The 23,081-nt window shown below is 34.9% G+C and overlaps 1 protein-coding gene across 1 annotated transcript in view; it reads left to right on the top strand.

Moving 5' to 3' along the window:
- Nucleotides 1–23,081, top strand: part of LOC101400542 (uncharacterized) — a 460,477-nt gene that overhangs the window by 373,091 nt on the left and 64,305 nt on the right. Inside the window, exon 9 of the mRNA XM_087426455.1 lies at nucleotides 22,595–22,716. Within this exon, the coding sequence (XP_087282581.1) occupies nucleotides 22,595–22,716 (122 nt within the window). The remainder of the gene's footprint in view (nucleotides 1–22,594; nucleotides 22,717–23,081) is intronic.

The following is a 23,081-nucleotide window of genomic DNA, read 5'->3' as shown; positions in this document are numbered from 1 at the left end:
TTCAACAATAAAAAAACTAAGAACGCATTTAAAAAATGAGTGAAAGATCTGAACAGACATTTCTCCAAAGAAGATATATAGATGGCCAACAGGCACATGAAAGGATGTTCAACATCATTAACTATCAGGGAAATGCAAGTCAAAACTACAGTGAGATATCACCTCACTCCCGTCAGAATGGCTATAATTAACAAGACAGGAAACAAGTGTTGGAGAGGATGTGGAGAGAAGAGAACACTCGTACACTGCTGGTGGGAGTGCAAACTGGTGCAACCACTATGGAAAACAGTGTGGAGATTCCTCAAAAAATTAACAATAGAACTACCATATGATCCAGCTATCCCACTGCTGGGTATTTATCCAAAGAACATGAAAACCTGAATGCATAAAGATACATGCGTGCCTATGTTCATTGCAGCATTATTCACAATAGCTAAGACTTGGAAACAACCTACGTGCCCATCAAGGGACAAATCGCTAAAGAAGATGTGGCATATAATACACAATGGACTAGTACTCAGCCATAAGAAACGATGAATTCAAGCCATTTGTGACGACATGGATGGACCTTGAGGGTATTATGTTAAGCAAAATAAGTCAGAGGGAGAAAGTCAAATACCGTATGATCTCACTCCTAAGTAGGAGATAAAAACAACAAAAATCAATCACATAGAGACAGATTTTATTTGTAGTTACCAGAGGGGAAGGGGGGAAGGAGGAGGGCAAAAGGGATGATTAGGCACATGTGTGTGGTGATGGAATGTAATTAGTCTTCGGGTGGTGAACATGATGTAATCTATACAGAAATCTAAATATAATGATGTGCACCTGAAATATATATAATGTTATAAACTGATGTTACCTTAATGAAACATAAATAAATAAGGAAAATAATAAAATAAAATCACTAACCTTATTTTACACATAATACAGTAGTATTTGTGTAAAAGACCTGAGGATGAGTCAACACCAACAGAATAAGTCTTATGACAGGATTTGTTTCCTTTACATACTTAGAAGTAAAGAATTTGAGAGCTGGAAAAGTCCCGAGAAATTATTTAATCAAAAATTTTTAGTTGACTATACTGAACCACAGAGCTGGTTTGTTGCATAACCAAAACAAGACAGCAATCTACTATACTATTATAATTTAACAGTATGTGGATATTTTGTCAGGCTGACCTCTAGACTAATAGGGAATCACTGTGTTTCTGTTGTGTGCCCATAAAATTTAGCATATTTCTGGACATATAGAAGGTTGTTGGTTGTAATGAGAAATATATAATAGATAAGAACTAGCAAAAACTGAATAAAATTATAATAGAAGCTCTTATATATGAAATTAAAATGTTATTCATAAGTACATATTATGTGTAGACAGCTTTTAATGCTGCTAAATCTTCCCATTCATATACTTCTCTCTTTCAATATGCAGTGAATTCTGTATCTTTATGCACTGATTACTCTAGTAATTGATGAGCTATTCTGCTAGTATAGTCTATACAAAACATGTGGCAACCTTTTTGTAGAATGAATTAAAAGACTTGTTCTTCATGGACTGCTAATGTGCCATTTAAACATACTTGTTTTACATGTGAGAAAGAGGGTTACCTCTGAACAGGAAGGAAAGTAGAATGTATCTTGGAAGAGTACACAAAAAGATGCTCAGTATCATTAGTCACTAAGCAAATGCAAATCAAAACCACAATGAAATACCTCTTTTTTATTGTTTTTTTTTTTTTTTAGTGAGGAAGTTCAGCCCTGAGTTAACATCCGTGCCAATCCTCCTCTTTTTTTTTGGCTGAGGAAGACTGGCCCTGAGCTAACATCCGTGCCAATCTTCCTCCACTTTATGTGGGACGCCGCCACAGCATGGCCTGACAAGCGGTGCATCGGTGCGCGCCCAGGATCTGAACCCGGCCACCAGCGGCGGAGCGTGCACACTTAAACGCTACGCCACAGGGCCAGCCCCTGAAATACCTCTTTTTACCCACTAGAATGACTATTATTTTAAAAAAAGTTTGTGGCAATGTTTAAAGAAATTGGAACCCTCATACATTATGGGACGGAATGTAAAATGGTGTAATTTCTGTGGAAAATAGTTTGGCAATTTCTAAATAAGTTAAGCGTAGAATTGTCATATGATCCAGCAATTCGACTCATAGGTATATACCCAAGGGGACTGAAAAGGTATGCCTGCACAAAAACTTGTACACCAGTGTTTGTAGCAGCATTATTCATAATAGCCAAAAAGTGGAATAACCCAAATATCCATCACCTGATAAATGTGTAAACAAATGGGGTATATTCATGCAATGGGATATTATTTGGCCATAAAAAGGAATGAAGTACTGATACATGCTACAACATCGATGAACATTGAAAACATTGTGTTAAATGAGAGAAGCTAGTCACAAAATTCCAAATATTGTATGATTCCATTTGTCCAGAATGGCATTTCTACAAAATTAGAGAGCGGATTGGTGGTTGTCAGGGGCTAGGGGACGAATGGGAAGTGACTGCTAACGGGTATGGGGTTCTTTTATGGGGGGATGAAAATGTTCTGGAATTAATAATGGTGATGGTTGCACAAGCTTATGACCATACTAAAAACCACTTAATTATGAATTTTTAATGGGTGAATTATGTGGTAGGTGGATTACACTTTTGCACCTTATACATAACATTTCAGTCAATGACAACTGCATATATGATGGTGGTCCCATAAGATTATAATGGAGCTGAAAATTTTCTATCCCCTAATGACATTATAGGCATCATAACATCACAGCGCAACACACTTCTCACAAACCTACTGGACTGACAGTCATGTAAAAGTATAGCAGATTCAATTATGTAAAGTACATAATACTTAATATAATGCTATTAAAATACTATGTTACTGGTTTCTGTATTTACTATACTATACTTTTTATTGTTATTTTAGAGTGTACTCGTTCTACTTATTAAAAAAGTTTACTGTAAAACAATATGCCATGTTTCGCTGGTGGCAGCCTCATACATCTAGTGTTTACTGCATCTCTTGACTACATCATTTTCTCTTGTGCTTGATTTAATCTCATGTTTTTTTTTTCATCATTGCCCCCAAGCATACAAAATCCACTGCTAATGTTGTGAGTAAGAGGCCAATGTTGAGTGATTGACCTGGAAACAAAATTAAGTGATTAATGACTGAGCCAGCCCTGGTGGCCTAGTGGTTACAGTTCAGCATGCTCTGCTTCTGCAGTCTGGGTTTGGTTCCCGGGTGCAGAACCACACCACACCACTCATCTGTCAGTGGCCATGCTGTGGTGGTGGCTCACATTAAAAAAAAGAGGAAGATTGGCAACAGACATTAGCTCAGGGCAAATCTTCCCCAGCAGAAAAAAAAAGTGATTAATGACCACAAAGATGGAAAATCAGTGATGGTATTGCTTGCCAGTCAGGCATGTCCCATTCCACCATAGCTATGATCTTGAAGAACAAGAACAATATGACAGAAGCTGTTAGAAGATCTGCTTCATTGAAGGCAACGAGACTAACAAAAATTCAAGAAGGGCCTATATCAGACATGGAGAAACTTTTGTTTTTGTTTTTGAGGAAGATTGGCTCTATGCTAACATCTGTTGCCAACCTTCATCTTTTTCTTTTTTCTCCCCAAAGCCCCAGTACACAGTTGTATATCATAGTTGTAGAGTTGTAGCTCTTCTATGTGGGACGCCGCCTCAGCATGACCCGACGAGTGGTGAGCAGGTCTTCGCCCAGGATCCAAACTGGTGAACCCCAGGCTGCCAAAGCGGAACGTGTGAACCCAACCACTATGCCAGTGGGATGGCACCGTGAAGAAACTTTTAATGACCTAGATTGAATACCAGACACAGAAGCATATCCCTATCAGCACCATGATGATCATGGCCAAAGCAAAAAGTTTATTTGCGATGTTGAAAGAAAAGGTTGGACCCAACTATGATGTTGAATTTACAGCTAGCTCTGGGTGGTATAAATGACTCAAGAATTGTTATTCATTACATAATGTGAAAGTGAGTAGTGAGTCTGAGAGTGGTGATGTGAAGGCAGCTGAAGAATTTTAGGAAATTCCAGATAAGCTTATTATGGAGAAAAATTACTTGCCAGAGCAAACATTGAATGTAAATGAAACCTTCCTATTCTGGAAATGGATGCCTGAAAGGACTTTCATCCATAAGGAGGCCAAGTCAGTGCCAGATTTCAAGGTTTTTAAGGACAGGATAACAGTCTTGCTTGGGGGCAATGATACAGGCTACAAATTGAAACCCTTTGTGATCTGGCACAGTGAGAACCCTAGAGCCTTCAAGCATATCAATAAGCACACACTGCCAGTGTACTACAGGAGCAATAAGAAGTCATGGATGACCCAGCTCCTCTTCCAAGATGCCCTCTTGAATTGCTGTGCCAGTGAAATGGAGAAGTACTGTTTGGAGAATAACATATCTTTCAAGATTTTGTTTACTGTTGATAATGCTCCTGGACATCCTCCTTTTATTGGTGATCTTCATCCCAATATCAAAGTGGTGTTTCTTCCTCCAAACACCACCTCTTTGGTCCACAAATGGATCGAGGAGTTATAGCAGATTTTAAGGTCTAATACCTGTGGAGGACCTTTGCCCAGGCTATTGCTGCAAATGAGGAAGACAGTAATGGAATTCTGGAAGGATTACAATATCTATAACTGCATCAGGAAACTTTCTTGGGCTTGGGGTGATGTCACCAAGGAGTGTCTAAATGGCATCTGGAAGAAGACACTCAGAAGGTTCATCCATGATTTCAAAGGATTTGCCAAGGATAAGGAGATTGCAAAAATCAACAAGGCTGTGGTTGAGATGGCAAACAACTTTAACCTGGGTGTAGATGAGGATGACTTTGAGGAGCACCTAGAGGTGCTTCCTAAGGAATTGACTAATGAGGAGTTGTTGGAACTGGAATAGGAGTGCATAGCTGAAGAAGAGGCAAGAGAAAAGGAAATTGCAGGAGAAGAAAAAGAAGAATCCCCAATAAAATTCATAGTGAAGGGTTTAGCAGAAGCTTTTGTAGACATCAACAAGCTCCTTAAAAAGATTGAAAACATGTACTCTAATGCTGAAAGGTTTTCCTTAACAGAGAAGAATGTTCATGGTGCATTATCTGCTTAAAAGCAAATCTATGATTAAAAAAGAAACCAATCAAGCAAACCACCATGGACGTATTTCTGAAAAGAGTGACACCTCCTCAAGAAGAGCCTCAGGCAGGTCCTTCAGGAGGTATTCCAGAAGAAGGGATAGTTATCATAGGAGATGTCTGCTCCCTGCATGTTATTGCCCCCGAAGACCTTTCAGTGGGACAAGGTGTAGAGGTGGAGGACAATGATATTTATGACCCTGACCCTGTGTGGGCTTAGGCTAATGTGTGTGTTTGTGTCTTAGTATTTGAGAAAAAGGTTTAAAAATAAAAAAATTAAAAATTTTAAAAATAGAAAAGAGCTTATAGAATAAGGATATAAATAAAATATTTTTGTGCAGCTGTACAATGTGTTTTTTTAAGCTGTGTTATTACAAAAGAGTCAAAATTTTATAAAAATTAAAAAGTTTATAAAGTAGAAAAGTCACAGTAAGCTAAGGTTAATTTATTATTGGAGAAAGAAAAATTTTTTAAAAAATTTAGTGTAGCCTAGGTGTACAGTGTTTATAAAGTCTACAGTAGTGTACAGTAATGTCCTAGGCCTTCACATTCACTCACCACTCACTCACTGAATCACCCACAGCAACTTTCAGTCCTGCAAGCTCCATTCATGGTAAGTGCCCTATACAAGTGTAGTATTTTTTGTCTTTTATATTGTATTTTTACTGCGTATTTTCTATGTTTACATACACAAACACTTACCATTGTTACAATTGCCTACAGTATTCCCTACAGTAACATGCTGTACGGGTTTGTTATATAGGAGCAATAGACTGTATCATATAGCCTAGGTGTGTAGTAGACTATACCATCTAGGTTTGTGTAAGTATACTCTATGATGTTCACACAATGACGAAGTTGCCTAATGATGCATTTCTCAGAACATGTCCCCATGGTTAAGGGATGCATGATTGTACACCTCAAGAAAAAATATTTCCTGTGTAGCACACAGTAATTGTTGGCTTAACTTGGAAAGTAATTTTAGTAACTGCCTTTGGTTTAGGTAGTACTGTGACTACCAAAACATGATCTGAAAACACCCTGGAAGACCTGGTGGTGTATTAGAGCTAGTTCAAACTTGTTCACAATAACCTGTTGTTTGCATCTCTTCCCAACCATGGCAGGAGTATTTACACCGCCAAAACCAGCAACCACTAGAAATCAGCGCTCTTTATTTATCCCAAAGAGCCAGCTGTTACACATTTACAAGCACACCACTGATGAAAATCCATACCACGTTTCCAGGGAGGCTTCAGGATAATGGGCGGAAAGGAAAGGGCTTCAAGGGCGTTTAGTGACTCTACTCCTGGAAGGAAGAGAAAAAGTCTGCAGTTCTATGATGAGTGTATAGGAAGGAGAAAGATATTAAAGGATGAAGATAGGCACCTCCTTGTTGTAATTTAAGATTAGCAAGCAGCTATTTCAATTGACAGATTCATTCACAGATGTGCCCACTCACACTACCCTCCCTTCCCAGTCTTGTCTACCCATGAAAACAAACAAAAACTTGAAGTGATAATAATTTGTTGTAACTTTAGTGATTTCAATGATAATGTAGCTAAGAGTTGCTTTTATAAATGTGTGATCTTTCATTTAGATTGTTTGGAAATCAGTGCTTCTTGTCTCTTTCTGTTGTTGTTTCTCAACTTGACATGCTTTTCTGTGTCAGGAAAGGAAAGCTTGCCTATTCAGTGGCCAGAGAGCCAGATTTTAGCATTTCCCAAGTTATTTTAATTTAGAACTGAACAAAAGAAAACATGTGATACAGTGAAATTTCCCATATCCTTTCTTATTTGGGCCAGCTACTTTCTCTTTATATAATGACAATAGAGATTGTACATTATACAAGTATTTTTTATTGAAATATATTTGACATATGACATTGTGTAAATTTAAGGTGTAAACATGCTAATTTGATATTTGTATATTGTAATATGATTGCCATTGTAGCAATAATTAGCACCTCGTTATATAAGTACCCAAGTATTTTTAATTGGTTTCAAAAAGCAGCAGTTAAGAATACAAAGGGCTCAGGGTAAACCAAGTCCCACTTTTGAAAAAAGTTCAAAGCTCATATTCTACTAATGGCGAATGAGAAACATTATTTCTGTACATGGAGATTAGCACCTTTTTTTCTAATGCATGCTCTGGAGGTTCTATTTTGCTTGAGGCTCATTCACACAGGCAGACATTTAAATTTCCCAGACTGATCTTTTCTGTTTCATTAGGATGATTTTAATATTACTCTTATTAAAGAGAGAAGTGTCTTAGTCTATATTTTGCAACCTAATTACTGAATTTATACTTTGGAAAATTCAAATGGGATAGGAGTCTTGAAAAGCATGATCTACAGTGTATAGAAGCTACATAGAATTGTTAAAAGTTTAATATACATTATCATTTGCATGAAGCACCAGTTATCAAATAATATTTTCAGATTATGATAATAACTTTATTTCCTCAAAGATATTTTAGAGCGATAATTTATAATAAAATATCCTACTCACTAAGAGCATTTTTAAATTTTGTTCTTCCATAGCATTCAGCTTTGTAGTTCTGAATATTGTAGTCTTCAATTTTAATAGGGTTCCATTGAAGTATTTGCTTTAGAATGATTTATCAACGTTTAAATTATTTATCATTTCTTTTTAACAGAATTACATAAAAGCAGAGAGGTGCATGAATTCTAAAATTTTCTCTGTAAGAATAAAAACTTTATTTCTTCTTGGCATGCTTAAAATAGTGTAAACATGGCCTTTGACTATCAGATATTTGCAAAGAATGAAAATTGTCAATCTAATAGATTTTTTCATTTATATATATATATATATATTTTTTTTTTTTTTTTTTACTAATCGATATCCAAATAATTGTTTTAAAACTATTGGTGCTAGGGGCTAACCCCATGGTATAGTGGTTGGGTGCGATGCGCTCTGCTTCAGCGGCCCAGGTTCCCAGGTTTAGATCGTGGGCATGGACCTGCACCACTCATCAGCCATGCTGTGGCAGCGACCCACATATAATGTGGAGGAAGATTGGCACATATGTTAGCTCAGGGCTGATCTTCCTCAGCCAAAAAAAAAAATATCGGTGCTAAACTGAGTGTCTTGCATTCAATTTATAAATGTTTATCTCTAACACAGAAGCTAAATGTGACTAGCCTCAGTTTTAAAAGATATAAACTATTGAATAGAAGATACAAAAAGACAAAGAATTGTTTCTAGCTATTTGGCCTAGGAAAAATCTGACTCAATGAACCTCTCCTAAGTAATTTGAGCTAGGAATTTTACAGAGAGCTTATGGGTGATCATTAGTTATATCTGTAGAGTAAAAGTAAAAATTAGACTGGAAAATTTTCCTCATCTTTTCAAAAAATGAGCATAATGAGACATTCCCTGCAGATCAAGTGGAGATTATGTAAATGACAGTAGTTTGTATGTTCTAAAGCATGCTACACATGTAAGGGATTGTTTTTATCTGATTTGTTTTCAAAATTGACTTTTGCACTATTTCATAAATAAAGTAAATTTGGGAAATAAGAGAATGGCAAGGCATAAGTGTCCAGGCCATCTGCATGCACCCCTGTTACCAACAAAACACTGATACGTCATGTACTAACATTGGCTACACGTTTATTACAGTGTATACTCAATGAATGTACAGTTTGTTAGCATTTTTGTGTGTGAAATTTGCTTTTGGGAATGTCCATCAAAAAGCTAGCTAATACTATTCCCAAATATTTGAGTGGGCCTGAAACCGGCTCCATAAGCAAGTTGAACTGTTAATCCAATATCCATCGTCTATTTAGACTTTTATGAGTATCACAATTACAAAAATGCTTCCACTAAGCAACCTTAGTACGATTCAAATTGAAATATCAGCATTCTTTAAACAAGCAAAACTTTCTCTTTCCCAATCCAATAGACGACTTGCAGTATAAAATATTTTAACTATTAATGAAATATTAGTAGAATGTCTCAGCATTCCTTCTCCAGCATTTTCACTCTTGGATTTCTTTCACAAGGAATTTAGATGCTGAAATTTGAGCCGTATATTAGCTACTTTAAGAAATTCTATGGTTCATTGAAATTCATGATTATTTTGTGGAAAATTTCTGCTTTTTAAAAAACAAAAAAACTTCTATACAGTGGCTTTAAATTTATGCATTCTATGAAATCATTTAACAAATTTTGCTTCAAGTTCTATGACAGGTGATTGACTATAGAGGTTTTTTACTTCTGTGTTATGTTGTAATGCAATAATGGAAGAGAGAAGCAACAAGGATGTCTCATAGAGAATTTCCAGAAGTCCACCATGGAAAAAGAGGGAGAAAGAGCTTTACTTTATAAGGAAAAACACACAGTACCATATACCATGATTTAGTTAAACATCTTGAATGTACTGGTAAAAGCAAAGGTGCATTGGTACTCTTTTTTTATCTTTCAACCTTTTGCTGAGCTTTCAGTTGAATATCATATTTTGTATGAGGAGGTAGCTATAGGACAAAAGAAAATGCAAGCTATTAACACTTAGCAGGTTTCAAGTATGAATGGAGAGAAAGTGAAAATTCAAAGAGAATAAGAAAATATTAACTAAAAAATAAATAAAGCTATCATTTTCCCAGGAGAAATTATTTATAAGGCTGTAAGAAAAGTCAACTATATGATTAAAGTTTGTTAAAAAATCAATTAAATTGGTTCTTTTTTCATTATGCAAAATTATTTAAATCCAACTGATTAAATTTAATCATCTTCTACTTATCGATATTGCTGCACATGTTTCTTAATTGACAACAAACCCCATCTCCCAAACTAGACTGGTGATAGCTAATAGCTGCTTCTCAGGTTCCATCCTGTGGGGACAAGTGAGTTCCTCTTATGCAGGCAAGGGGCAGTCCAAGCTATCCCTTTCACTCATGGGCTTACTTGGTCTGACTGGGCCTAGCCTGAGACCAGCCAGAGGTCCCAACTCTCTTTCCATTCATTTCTTAGGATATCAGTACTTATTTGTGTCTTCATTTGAAAATCCAAGTAACGAATTAGGGAAACAAGTTTTCTTTTTCTGTCAAATGTGCTTTCTGAAATCAAGTATCCAAGAAACTTTCCTCAGTTTTTTGTTTTCCATTGTGTGCCCAGCAATCTTTTAGATAAATCAAATTAGAGCTTAAAAGAGAAGTCTATGGAACCCACAAGTTTCATTCAACTTTCCTTCAATAATTTTGTAAGATTAATGGACATTGTATATACTAGAAGGAACAAGATGCTTCTTTGGCAGAGTTTTCTTTTCTTTTACCACCCTGCTGCTGCTGGTTGTGACTAACATTCCATTTTTTTTTCCTGAGAAATTCTTGCCCTGTGCCAATCTTCCTCTATTTTGTATGTGAGCCACTGCCACAGCATGGCCACTGATAGACGAGTGGTATAGGTCGGTGCCCGGGAACTGAACCCAGGCCGCTGAAGCAGAGTAGGCTGAACTTAACCACTAGGCCACCAGGGATGACCCTAACATTCCTTTTACTTTACCCTTTAAATGAAGAAAAGAATGATTATGCTCTACTTCCCTGACTCTTAAAAATCATTCGACCATGTGCCGCCAGAGGATTCTATGTGAACCATGTTATAGGTGGCATTATTGACACCAAAGCACTTTAAACCTCAATTGAAATTAGCAATTGTTAATCATAATATATTTGTAGGCGATAGTTATTAAATGTGCTATTGTTATTAATGTATTTCTTATGTAATTATTTTTTTAGTTCTCCTATCTTAATTTGAGTTGATTTCCCTCTATGGGTTATAAATTTACCTTTACTATTTATACTAATAAAATTGACTAAAAGACTATATCCATTCACTATATGGCTGAAGATAGAATAAACCTGTCAAATTAGTTTAGTAAGTCTTTTTCTGCTTGCAACATTTGTTCTCTAGCAACACAATTAGTATAATTTGTCAAATGTGGTCTCATTCCTAATTCTATGGAAATGATCTTGTCTGAGATTTAAACTTTGAACTCATTATTTTCATTCCAAGAAAAACTGATTATTTGCACAGAGTGGAATTCTGTGTTATACATTTACTGTGTATAATTTCTCACCTGCATAACCTTGGGGTGCCTCATGAAAATTGTATATTTAGTGTTCATTGAAAAAACATATACCAAACACTGCTTATTGGAAGTAATCTTTGCTTTTCTTTCATATGGATTAATATCTAAAGAACATACATATGTGCCATTTTCAAACATTTGTATAGATGGATTTTTTTCTGCTTAACTAATTGCTTGAAAAGGGAGAGATATTTAAATTTTAAGTTATCTTTACTATAGAAACTTCAGGATACTATTGAAATAGATAAACCAGACAAGCCTTTTCAGGGCTTAAAAGATTGCTTAGTGCTATCATCTTCTATGATTGCAGTTATGATTTATAATAACTCTTAAAATTATTTGCCTTTCCATGAGTTATTGGTAATGTATATGATAGTTGATCTTTAATTAAGACCTTAAAGAAGTTGCATTAGAGTCACTGTATGAATATCCCAAGAATAAATTAGGAATGCTAGCTATAACACTGATAATATGGTTTATAATTATTCCATGCCTCTTATAGCTAATCATTGAGTAAAATACTAAGTTTATTTAGAAGCAAGATTGTTACAAGTGATAATTCAGCATGCAGAGAGGACAAGATAAATTACAATCTTTTTTTCTTGAAAACCTTTTGACTTCTTAATCTGTTAAAATATTTTTTTTCATTATCAACATCATCAGCATCATCACTCTTCCAAGAGTTATCATAGTTTAATAAACAATTATCTTGTTGTCGTGGAACAGACTAAAAATAATTGTTCTTTAACATGTCACTACAAGAGATTTTGTCAAGGTTTAAACAAGTAAAATAAAAACATTGGCAGCAAGTTATTGTAGTTGGTTTGGCTGATATTTAATTACTGAAGTCTGTATTCTGAAAGAAGAAACACATAGGAATATGTTAGCCTGTAAGGAATATCTTGAAATCACCTTGGTTACCACTCTCACTCCATATCCCATTTAAAGATTTTATTTATTCAGTTTTTTCCCCCCAAAGCTCCAGTAGATAGTTGTATGTCATAGGTTCACACCCTTCTAGTTGCTGTACGTGGGACTCGGCCTCACGTTGGACGGAGAAGTGGTGCCTCGGGGCGCTCCCGGGATCCGAACCCGGGCCGCCAGCATCAGAGCGTGCGCACTTAACCGCTAAGCCACGGAGCCGGCCCTCCATATCCCATTTAAAAACAAAATCTCATGCAGTTTTATGTTTTACATTTAAGTCTCTAATCCATTTTGAGTTAATTTTTGTGAAAGGTATAAGTTCTGTGTCTGTACCTGATATAGACGAAAAGCTTTCAGCTTTTCACCATTGACTATGATGTGAGCTGTGGGCTTATTATATATGGCATTTATTATGTTGAAGTATGTTCCCTCATATATACCCAATCTGTTGAGAGTTTTTATCATGAATCAATGTTGAATTTCATCAAATACTTTTTATGTATCTATTGATATGAGCATAATTTTTATCCTTCATTTTGTTAATGTGGTGTATCACATTGATTGATTTGTGGATGTTGAACCATCCTTGCACCCCTGGAATAAATCCCATTTGATCATGGTGTATGATATTTTTAATATACTGTTAAATTCGGTTTGCTAATACTTTGTTGAGGATTTTTGCGTCTGTGTTCATCAGCAATATTGACATGTAATTTTCTTTCCTTGCAGTGTCCTTGTCTAGTTTTAATATCAGGGTAATACAGACTTTGTAAATTGAGTTTGGAAGTGTTCTTTTTCCTTCAATGTTTTGGAAAAACTTGAGAAAAATTGGTATTAATTCTTGTTTAAATGTTTGATAGAATTCACCAGTGAAGCCGTCTGGTCCTGGACTTTTCGTAGGTGGGAGGTTTTTCTATTACTGATTCGATCTCCTTACTAGTAATTAGTGTGTTCAAATTTTCCATTTTCGTGATTCAGTCTTGGTAAGTTGTATATTTCTAGGAATTTATCCATTTATTCTACATTATCCAATTTGTTGACATATAATTGTTCATAGTAGTCTCCTATGATTCTTTGTTTTTGTGTGGTAGCAGTTGTAATGTCCTCTTTCACTTCTGATTTTATGTATTTGAATCCTCTTTTTTTATTAGAGCATTTACTTTCTCTTAAGAGAACTTTCTTTAGCCTTTTTAAAAATTTTTCGTATTTTTTATTTTTTGCTGAGGAAGACTCACCCTGAGCTAACACCCACTGCCAATCTTCCTTTTTTTTTTTTTTGCTTGAGGAAGATTAGCCTTGAGCTAACATCTGTGCCAGTCTTCCTCTATTTTTTATGTGGGCTGCCACCACAGCATGGCTGACGAGTGGTGTAGGTCCACACTTGGCATCCAAACCCACAAACCAGTGCCACCAAAGCGGAGTGCACTGAGCTTAACCACTACACCAGAGGGCCAGCCCCTCTTTAGCCATTTTTTGAGTAGGTTTGCTTACAACAAATATTTTCATTTTCCTTCATTTGAGAATGTCTTAATTTTTCCTTTATTCTTGAAGGATATTTTTATTGGGTATACAATTCTGGGTTGACAGTTCTTTTATTTCAGCACTTGAAAAATGCTGTGCCACTTCCTTCTGGCCTCCATGGTTTCTGGTAAGAAATCCATTGTCAGTCAAGTTATTTTTCCTTATACGTAAGGTACCATTTTTCCTTCACTGTTTTAGAAAACTAAAGAGTTTTCTGAAGTTTGACTTTGATGTGTCTTGGTATGAATTTCTTTATGTTTATCTTCCTTCTGGTTCACTCACCTTCTTTAAATTTTAGGGTTTGTTTTCTTTTTCTTTGGCCAAATTTTGGAAGTTTTCAGCCATTATTTCTTTGAGTACTTTTTCAGCCCTCCTCTATTCTCCTCTCCTTCTGGGCCTTCAATAACACAAAAGTTGTATCTTTCTTATAGTCTCCTAGGTCCATGAGGCCCTGTTCTTCTTTTTTGTTTTGTTTTGGTTTTTGGTCTACCTTTTCTCTAATGTTCAGATTGAGTTATTTATATTATTCTATCTTCAAATTCACTGATTATTTTTTTCTCTTCCATTCTGTTTTTGAATTCAACCATTAAGTTTTTATTTTTGTTATTGTGTTTTTCAGTTCCAAAGTTTCTGTTTTCTTTCTCTTCATATCTTCTATTTATTTGCTGAGAATTTCTATTTATATATTTTATGAGAATTTCTATTTTTTTGTTTGTTTCAAGTGTGTTCATGATTGCTCACTGAAACTCAAATATTTTCTCTGCTTATTTCTCTCTTCTACTTAGGGGACTATCATTACACCTTGCTGGGATGTTTGATGTTGTCCCACAGGTTTCTAATGCTCTGCTCATTTTTCTTTAATCTTTTTTCTCTCTGTTATTTGGACTGGAGGAAAGCAATTGATATGTCTTCAGGGTCCCCAATTGTTTTTTGGGTTTTTTTTGCCATCTCAAATACAGTTTTTAGTCCATCCAGTGAATGTTTTATTTTTGTTATTGCACTTTTCAATTCTAGAATTTCTATATGGTGTTTTCTTTAGATTCCATTTATTGTGATTTCTTATTTGTTGAGTAATTACCATCATATTTTCCTTTAGTTGTTTAAGCATGTTTTCCTTTGGTTCTATGAACATATTTATAACAGCTGCTTTGAAATCTTTGTCTGCTAAATATAAAATCCAGGTCCATTCAGAGTCAATTTCTATTGACTGCATTTTTTCCTGGGTATGGATTACATGTTTTTGTTTCTTTACATGTCCCCTAGGTTTTTGTGGAAACTAGATATTTTAGATACTATATTAAAAGCATTGGATTCTGTTTTATTTTTCTGAGTGATGTTGGTTTTTTTAAGTAACTTGCTAGGACTTAAAACGTGGCATTTTTTACTTATTCTCCTAGAGTTCACCACATGTCTACACAGTTTAGTGATCAGCCAATGCTTTGGGCAACGTTTGTGCTTGAACCTCTCAAGACCATGAAGGTTCCGCTCATTGATGATCTCTCTGTGCATAATTTGTGAAACGTACTCAAAGTTGTAGCGAAATCTCAAGTCTCCATTGGCTTTTAATTTTTGCCAGGCTCTTTCAGGTCTCCCCCATGCAAATATGCAGTTTCCCAGTCTGCCAGATATATGGTAACTTATCTTAGCCCTTTTATAGCTCTCTCATTTCCTGGATTTTCCTGTGAAATTTCTGGCTGACCTGACACTTGCCCCAGTTGGATCTGTATTCTTGGTCTAGCAAAGCTTCCAGCATTTCCCAGTTGTTCCTGAGTTTGTCCCTTTAGCTCTCAAATCCACAGGTTTCAACCCCCTATTTAAAATTCATTCCACTTCCTTTAACAGTTCCTGGTTTTCACAACCAGTCCTATGCTGATAAACTATTTTTGCCACTGGAGTTGGGGAGGGTGGGAAAAATCTCCAAGCAAGAAGAACATCCATTCTTGCTTTTTATTACCCAAATATTTGTCATTTTTTCAAAAATAAACATATCTCAAGTGTTTGTCTGCTTTTGGTCAATTTTCAGTTCCCTGAAGTGTTTTTTTATATAAGTTTGTCTATGTTTGTACTTTTATTTTGCAGAGACAGATTGCCAAACTCCTGATACCACTATAATCAGAAGTCCCTTGCTAACATTTGCCTGGTTTTTCTCCCTCTTTCTATACCTCATGAATATTTTTTATACTCTGGTGCTGAGTTAATCCCCTCAAATCATAAGTGTAATCATGTCATTGCTTCCTGACCTTCAAAGTCTCCCTAATTGTCAATAGAAGAAAAGTCAAGATTCTTTGGAATGGCTTTTAAGGTCTTCCATAAACTATTGTCAAGCTACCTTTCTAAAACACTTCCCTACAACTGGCTTCCACTCACCCTTTGCTAGTGCCAATTTGACACTATATTCTCTGTGCTTTGTCACTTCTGTACCTTTTCTCGTGCTTTTTGCTTTGTATGCTTTTTCTCTCTCATTTAAGCCTATCCAGATTCTACCCATCTTTACATTTCATCTTGAATATCACCTCTTCCATTAAGCATACACAAGATATACCTACCAGGAAACCATCTTTCCTTGCTTCCCCTGCTGCACTTATCTGTATCTTCTTTATGATATTTATCATTTCTAGTAACATATTGTATTATTCCTTCCAATAACCCTGTGTGGCAGCAATTTGATGGTAGATCCATGCTTGATTTATCTTGGTGTTCGTTTGCAGCATCTAGCACAGTGCTTTCCATATTTGAAGCTCAAATAATATATGCTGGAAGAAGGAAGGATTAGTGGCTCCCTAATGTCTATATTTTCTAGATAATACAAAGCCTTGATTCCTTGGCTTTGCATTCAGTGTCATCATCTTACCCTTGTAGCCTTTCTTCCTATTGCTAATAATACAGAAGAACCAACAAAAGGGGGTGAAAAGAGAGAAGTAGCAAAACTATATTATGTTAGCAAGTTAGACTTGGTATTACAAAAACTTGTGAAGCAAATTTAAGTTTTATAAACTTAGTTTAGAATAGAATCTACAAAGAACTGTATCAGAGATATTACAGGACTAGTAAAACATGGAGGAAAAATTTAAAAATTCATGAATTATAATCCTTAATTTTTCTTTTCCAGAAAAATTATTTATTTGCTTAAGTGGTTCTACCTTAATTTAGGTTATTCATGGCCAAATTGAATATATTATTAATGAGATGTTCACAAATATTACACTTTATTTTAGGGAGTCCGATTTCATCAACAAATATGCTGACACGTAGTAAAGTCATAATAAAACATTTAGGCTCACTCATAATTTTGAACAATGGAATCATCAACATGACTGCAATGCATAACTTTGCTAATTGTGTTTCTGTTCTTTTGGATACAAGACATCTTTTGTTTTTAGTTACTCATATATTCTATCATTATCATATAATGGCAAGCATCCCATAACTTATCAGATGGAGGGGTTACTTCTACATCAGTCTTAAGCTCTTGAGTACATCCAAGAAAGATGGGACCCTTTAACTATGTCCCAGAAATCACAAACATCTGTGGCATGATACAATTATACAACTTCCACAAACATATTGAACCAATGCCTATGACATCAGACTACCAATATAGCATCTATGAACTCTGACTACTTTATCTTACTTCTCATTTGGAATTGTCTGATTTGAATGGGAAAGGGATATTTCCTTTTTGAAAAAATTAGACAGTCATCTGAGACTTAAAGAAATGAGATTCTGGTATATCATACCTGCTATTCACTATCCATTGACTATATCAAAATATAAAGCTGCTCTTAGGAAGCAACTAGAATGTCGCATCTTTAACTTTGTAGATGAAAATTATGATAACAACCCATCAAAACAAATATAAATGAAATTAACTGGAATAAGAAAAAGTTATAATGAGTAACATCAGACAAATCATGAGGCACATAGCTCATTATCTGCCTGAGCAGTCATATAGCAACAAAAATTGAATGCTTTATATCACTAAATGTTTTAAACATTTTCTACCCAATAATATACTAATTATTTAACTCAATAAAATACTAGTAAATACTCAGTCAATCAAATTACCATAGAGCAGAATTTTCTTAGCTACATTATTATTTAAAGATAATTTGGGACCAAATGATAAATAATAATAATAGGTACATAGTGAGTGCTTTATTATTTACCAAACATTATGTTAAACAATTAATCTCATGCAATCTTCACATCAACTCTTTTATCCCCATTTTATAGAAAAGGAAACAGAGGCATAAAGAGGGTAAGTGACTTGCCCAAGTTTATACAGTAATAAGTGGCAGAATCCAGACTTAAACCCAGGCCAGTCTAATTCCAAAGCCCATGCTCTTAATCATACCCTCTGGTTGATTCCTATAATATTATAAATGTACTGGGAAGGAGCTGGAAGACAATCCAAGGCAAAACTGTGATGTGAAATTTTTTCAATGCTTCCTACTTTCTAATAGAGTTCTCACATTTTTAAATTTCTATCAAGATGCTTCTCTTTAATTTTTATAGCAAATAAATATGTTTTGTATTAAACATAGATTTACTTCAATTTATAATCTTGTATGTTCACAATCAAAAATAATAAAAAGCAGTCCAATGATTAAACAAAAATCTTGCTTACAGATTACTTGGCAACTGTTATAAATTCATTTTTCTCTGGAATGTACTTTCCAATATATTTTGTAAAAAGTGCAACATGACTCACTAGTTATGAAGGGTTGAAAAAATTGTATTACTGATGGAAGGCTGAGAATTGATAGTTAAAAGGATTATATTTGCTTAATGAAACCATACTTATGTTGTATAAGGCTTGGAATTCAAGCATATTGCTATACATAACTAGATAACTGGAAAAAGTTGAGAAAAAAATCGCATATATATAAAGAAAAGGAAAAAGAATAAGAAAAAAAATCAGATCAAGTAATTATCTCATAATAATGTTTATTCTTCTTTGGAGTGTAACTAGAAGTACTTCCTTACAATTTTAAATGTGATAATTTTAACTAGTACTAATCTTTCATATATTATTGAGTAGTTTGACAAAGTACGTGTGACTAAAAGAGATTTTCATAGGGAGTGAGGACAACATTGTCAAATGAATAAGTGATTAATTTATACTATGTACAGTCCTCTCACTCACAGGGTGGAGGTTGCACTGTGAGGCTTGTAAACTTGAAATGGAAAGCTTTCATTTGGAGGAAAGAGGAGTGATTTTCCTTATCCACTGTCTTTGTAGCCACCTCTCATTAGATGTGAGATCCCCATTCCTGCTCTTCTGGAAACAGAGAATCTATTATTAACATCCCCCCACCCCTTATTCTCTTAGCATCTCTTAGAATCAGCTTTTAGGTGTAGGGTAAAGAAAATCTTAGGTGGTTCAGCACTCTATAATTCCACAAAGTCTTTTAATGTAAAAAGGCCTCTCCATGTGTAGTATTTGTGAGTTAATTGGATCATTTTTTTAAATGTGAAAATCTTCCTTTGCTCTTGAGTCATACAAAAACAGATGCTGGGCTAGATTTGGCTCACAGGGCATAGTTTGCCAGCCCCTCGTCTAGCTCATTGTTTCTTAAACTGGGCTGTACTTAGGCTGCTTGTTGAAAATACTTGGATATTCTGGCTTCTTTCTTTGACATTAAATTGGAAATAAACATTCTTAGTAGTGATGCTTTCCCGAAGTAAACCTCTAGGGAAATGTATAATGTACAATGGTGGGGATAGTTTACAAAAAGAAGGACGGATGAAGTCAAATTCCATGAGTAGTGGGCTTTACTTCCTTCAGAAGGTAAAGGGGCTCTTTGCCATGCTCTTTCCCTACTCCCCTTAAACTCCCTTAAAACTTTGTAAATCACATGCTATGATTTTATTTTCATATAATTGCATTAAAGATTAACATTAATTATACAGTGATACTTTTTACTAAAAAAACAGATTATGCAGAAAAAAACTTTCTATAAAGTATAATATGAGTCATTAGTGGAACCTTTTTGTTATCTTCACATTCCCATGAACCTGGGAGTTCCCTTGATGTCATCTGTCAGACTCTGAGGCCTAGATGAGTCTATTTTTTTTTGGAGAACAATGACTAGTTAGGGTACAATTATATATTATAGGTGTATGGCCATGGCACCAATGTCATCAGATCAGCAAATGATCTGTCTAATGAATTTCTTCATCTTACTGGCTGAATTAATCTGTTAATATTATGGAATGAAATACCAAGTTAATTCTATATAAGATGCAGTAAAAATAGCAGATATAAATAAAAGAGAGATGAGGATATAAACCTTTGGACAGAGCTTTACAAGCTTAACTGCAAATCAGTTTAGTGTACAGTGTAAAACTGTAGGTTAATTCTTTAGCGGAAAGGAGCAACTCTGGAAAGAGGGAGCAACTTTTTACAGATTCATTAGTTGGAGACATATTTATTTAATAATCTATTTTAATTTGGTTTTCCTAGCAATTTTTTTCTCTCAATAAGAACTTCTCAGTACTATACAGAATTACATTTCTCAGGAAAGCATAGTCTTAGAGATAAAGAGAGATTAGCTTTTACAGAATTCTAATGAATTTATAAATATCTTTTTCTCTCTTTTGATGTTAATTGAAGTTTAATAATTATCAAAAATATGTTTATTTCAGAAGTTTCACCTCTGGAAGGTGGTACTACTAGGAATAGCGCTTAAACATTCTGGTACTCTATACCGTCTTTAAAAGTATTCCTTGACTTCCCGCCCACACTACAGAGATGGTAAAATAATCAGTGGCTGCAAGAAGTTTAGAGAGAAGAAAGAGATATATGAATAGGTGCAGCAGAGAGATTTTTAGGGTAGGGAAACTATTCTGTGTGAAAGTGTAATGGCAGCTATGACATTATGCATTTGTCAAAACAGAGAACCGCACAACACAAAGACTGAACCCTAATGTAAACCATGGACTTTAGTTAATAATAATAATATATTGATTCATCAATGGTAACAAATGTAACGCAAGATGTTAATAACAGAGGAAACTGTGGGGCACGGGGAGAAGAGGACATATATGGGAACTCTCTGAACTTTCTGCTCATTTTTTCTGTAAACCTAAAAGTTATCAAAAAAAATAAAGTCTACTAATTAATTAAAAAAAAAAGTATTCCTGCTGAGGAAGACATTTGGCTTAGTGTTCCAAAGGCAGACATAAAACTTATATATAGTCAAAGCCCCCAAAGCTTCAAGCAGTATGCCAATCCTAAATAACCAATGTGAATTCCATACTTACTGTATTTTCTGTTAGATTTTTTTTTCAATGTAGTAGAATATGTAGCTGCCTAAGTTCTTTTGGAAAGGGTAGAAACATTATCTGTATAGTTCCTCAGGAGTCCAGGTATCCTGACAAATCAAATACATGAATCAGGACATTAGTTACCAATTTATGAAGATAGATATTATTTGATTAAGCATAGATTATGTCTAGTTGAACACAATTTGCTTGTATATTCCCTCACGCTTTACTTTTTGTCTTAACTTTCAAAATAATGAAAACTAGTTACAGAGCAGTCATGATAGAAAAGTCAGTACTATGATTTGAGAACAGGAGTCAAAGAAGTTCTGAGTATTTGCACTCGTTAGATCAATGTTTAGAAGCACATGAAAATTATTTGCTATCTACCTCCCCTAGTATGTGGAAGGTTCAATATTTATGTCTGTTTGCCATATAAATCAACATTACCTTTCTCTTTATTATCTGTTAGTCATTTACATTTTATGAGTCTTTACCAGTTTTCATAGTGAATGTTTTCTCTTAGGCATTATCTCATTTGAGCCTCACAGTTATCTGCTGAGACAGGAGATTCCAAACATTTTATTATAATCAATTCAATATAATCAAGAGTATATTAAAACTCATGGAGTATTTTTTCTTATATTGTACCTAAATGACATGTAAAATTATAAGTCTATTAATTTTTCTCAGGTTTTATTGAAGATGGAACAAATCTCTTCACATAGATAAAATTCATTTTGATCGTTCTTCAACTTCCTCTTCTAAGCTTGAACTTCTTTGCCTAAAAGACACACTTGTTATGTCATGTTCCACTTTGAGGTTAACAACAAAATATTAACAGCAATTTTGATGTCTTATGAAGGTCCTTTTGGTTGAAAGGAACAGAACCCCAGTCATAGTAGCTTGAGCAAAAAAAAATGGTAAGAACTTAAGTCAAGGATCGTGATTACCTTAGCAAACTCAAAGGCAGAAAGTAGAGTTAATACTTAGGAGGAACTGGAATCAGGAACCCAGGTAAAAAATATTTCCATCTTTTCTCTAGAGGTGTATGATCTCTTGTTTTTACCTCCTTTATGTATACCTGTTTTATTCTTCACACTCTCTGCACATTGGCTTTTTTCTACTTCTCTAGGCATATGACAGACATTGCTTTTCCATAGTGCCTTAGATTGCTTGTCCTCTTTTCAAACAACCAGCAGAAAAGACTGTTCTGAATTCTAACTCTAAATCCCCAGGAAAAGTGAATCTGAATGCTCCACGTTAGGTCAAACGCCAGTTACCTACAACCAAGGGACTGGGTAACATAGCACCAATGCAGCATTTGGGAATGGCCATTAATTCATGGAAAGTAGAGGCTAGGAAGACAACTCACAATGTGTCTATCATGTCTGCCATTATACTTAAATATTAATTTTGAAGTTATACTTTGGAAAGGTTCTCACTATGACTGTCCCTTAAGCACAGGAGAAGCTAATGAAGTGAAACCCTCTCCTCAATCAAATTGTTTAGGTGGGCTACGTTTCATGTTAAATGCAACTGAGAAATTATAACTTTGTTTATGATTTATTTTGCTTTGCAGCCAATAACTACAGCTAGCTCATCAAGTGAACCCATATTTCCCCTTCAAGGTATATCCCTTCAAAATGAAATAGCACCTGACAGATTTGAATATTTTTCTCCAAAAATGCTCAACACTCCAAGGTAAGCCTCACTGATAATCAGGTCTGCATACATACAATCTTAACTTAGAGTAGAATATAGAAATAATTTACTTTTATTTTCCACTAATTTTTAACATGATATTCAATTCGCAAAATAATGATGAATTGATTGGATATGGACAAGAAAATAGTACCTTGCAAAGAAGTAGCCTAGTCAGGCAATTACTTTCAGGTGCGTTGGAAAGCAGTTAATGTGAGGGTAAATGCAAGTGAGTGTGAAATCTGCCTACACTGGTATTCTTCCAATTTATTCACAAGAAGATTAGTGGTGTCTCTTTCTTTCTACAGCCTGATAAATAGAAACATGTACTCCGTAATATTTTCCTACAGAGGGATTTTCGACAG

Source organism: Ceratotherium simum, chromosome X (genome assembly GCF_057802395.1).
Source record: "Ceratotherium simum simum isolate JZ-2026a chromosome X, ASM5780239v1, whole genome shotgun sequence".
Taxonomy (NCBI): Eukaryota; Metazoa; Chordata; class Mammalia; order Perissodactyla; family Rhinocerotidae; genus Ceratotherium; species Ceratotherium simum.
Note: the sequence above shows the minus strand (reverse complement) of the source record. Positions and strands in the feature narration are given on the sequence as shown.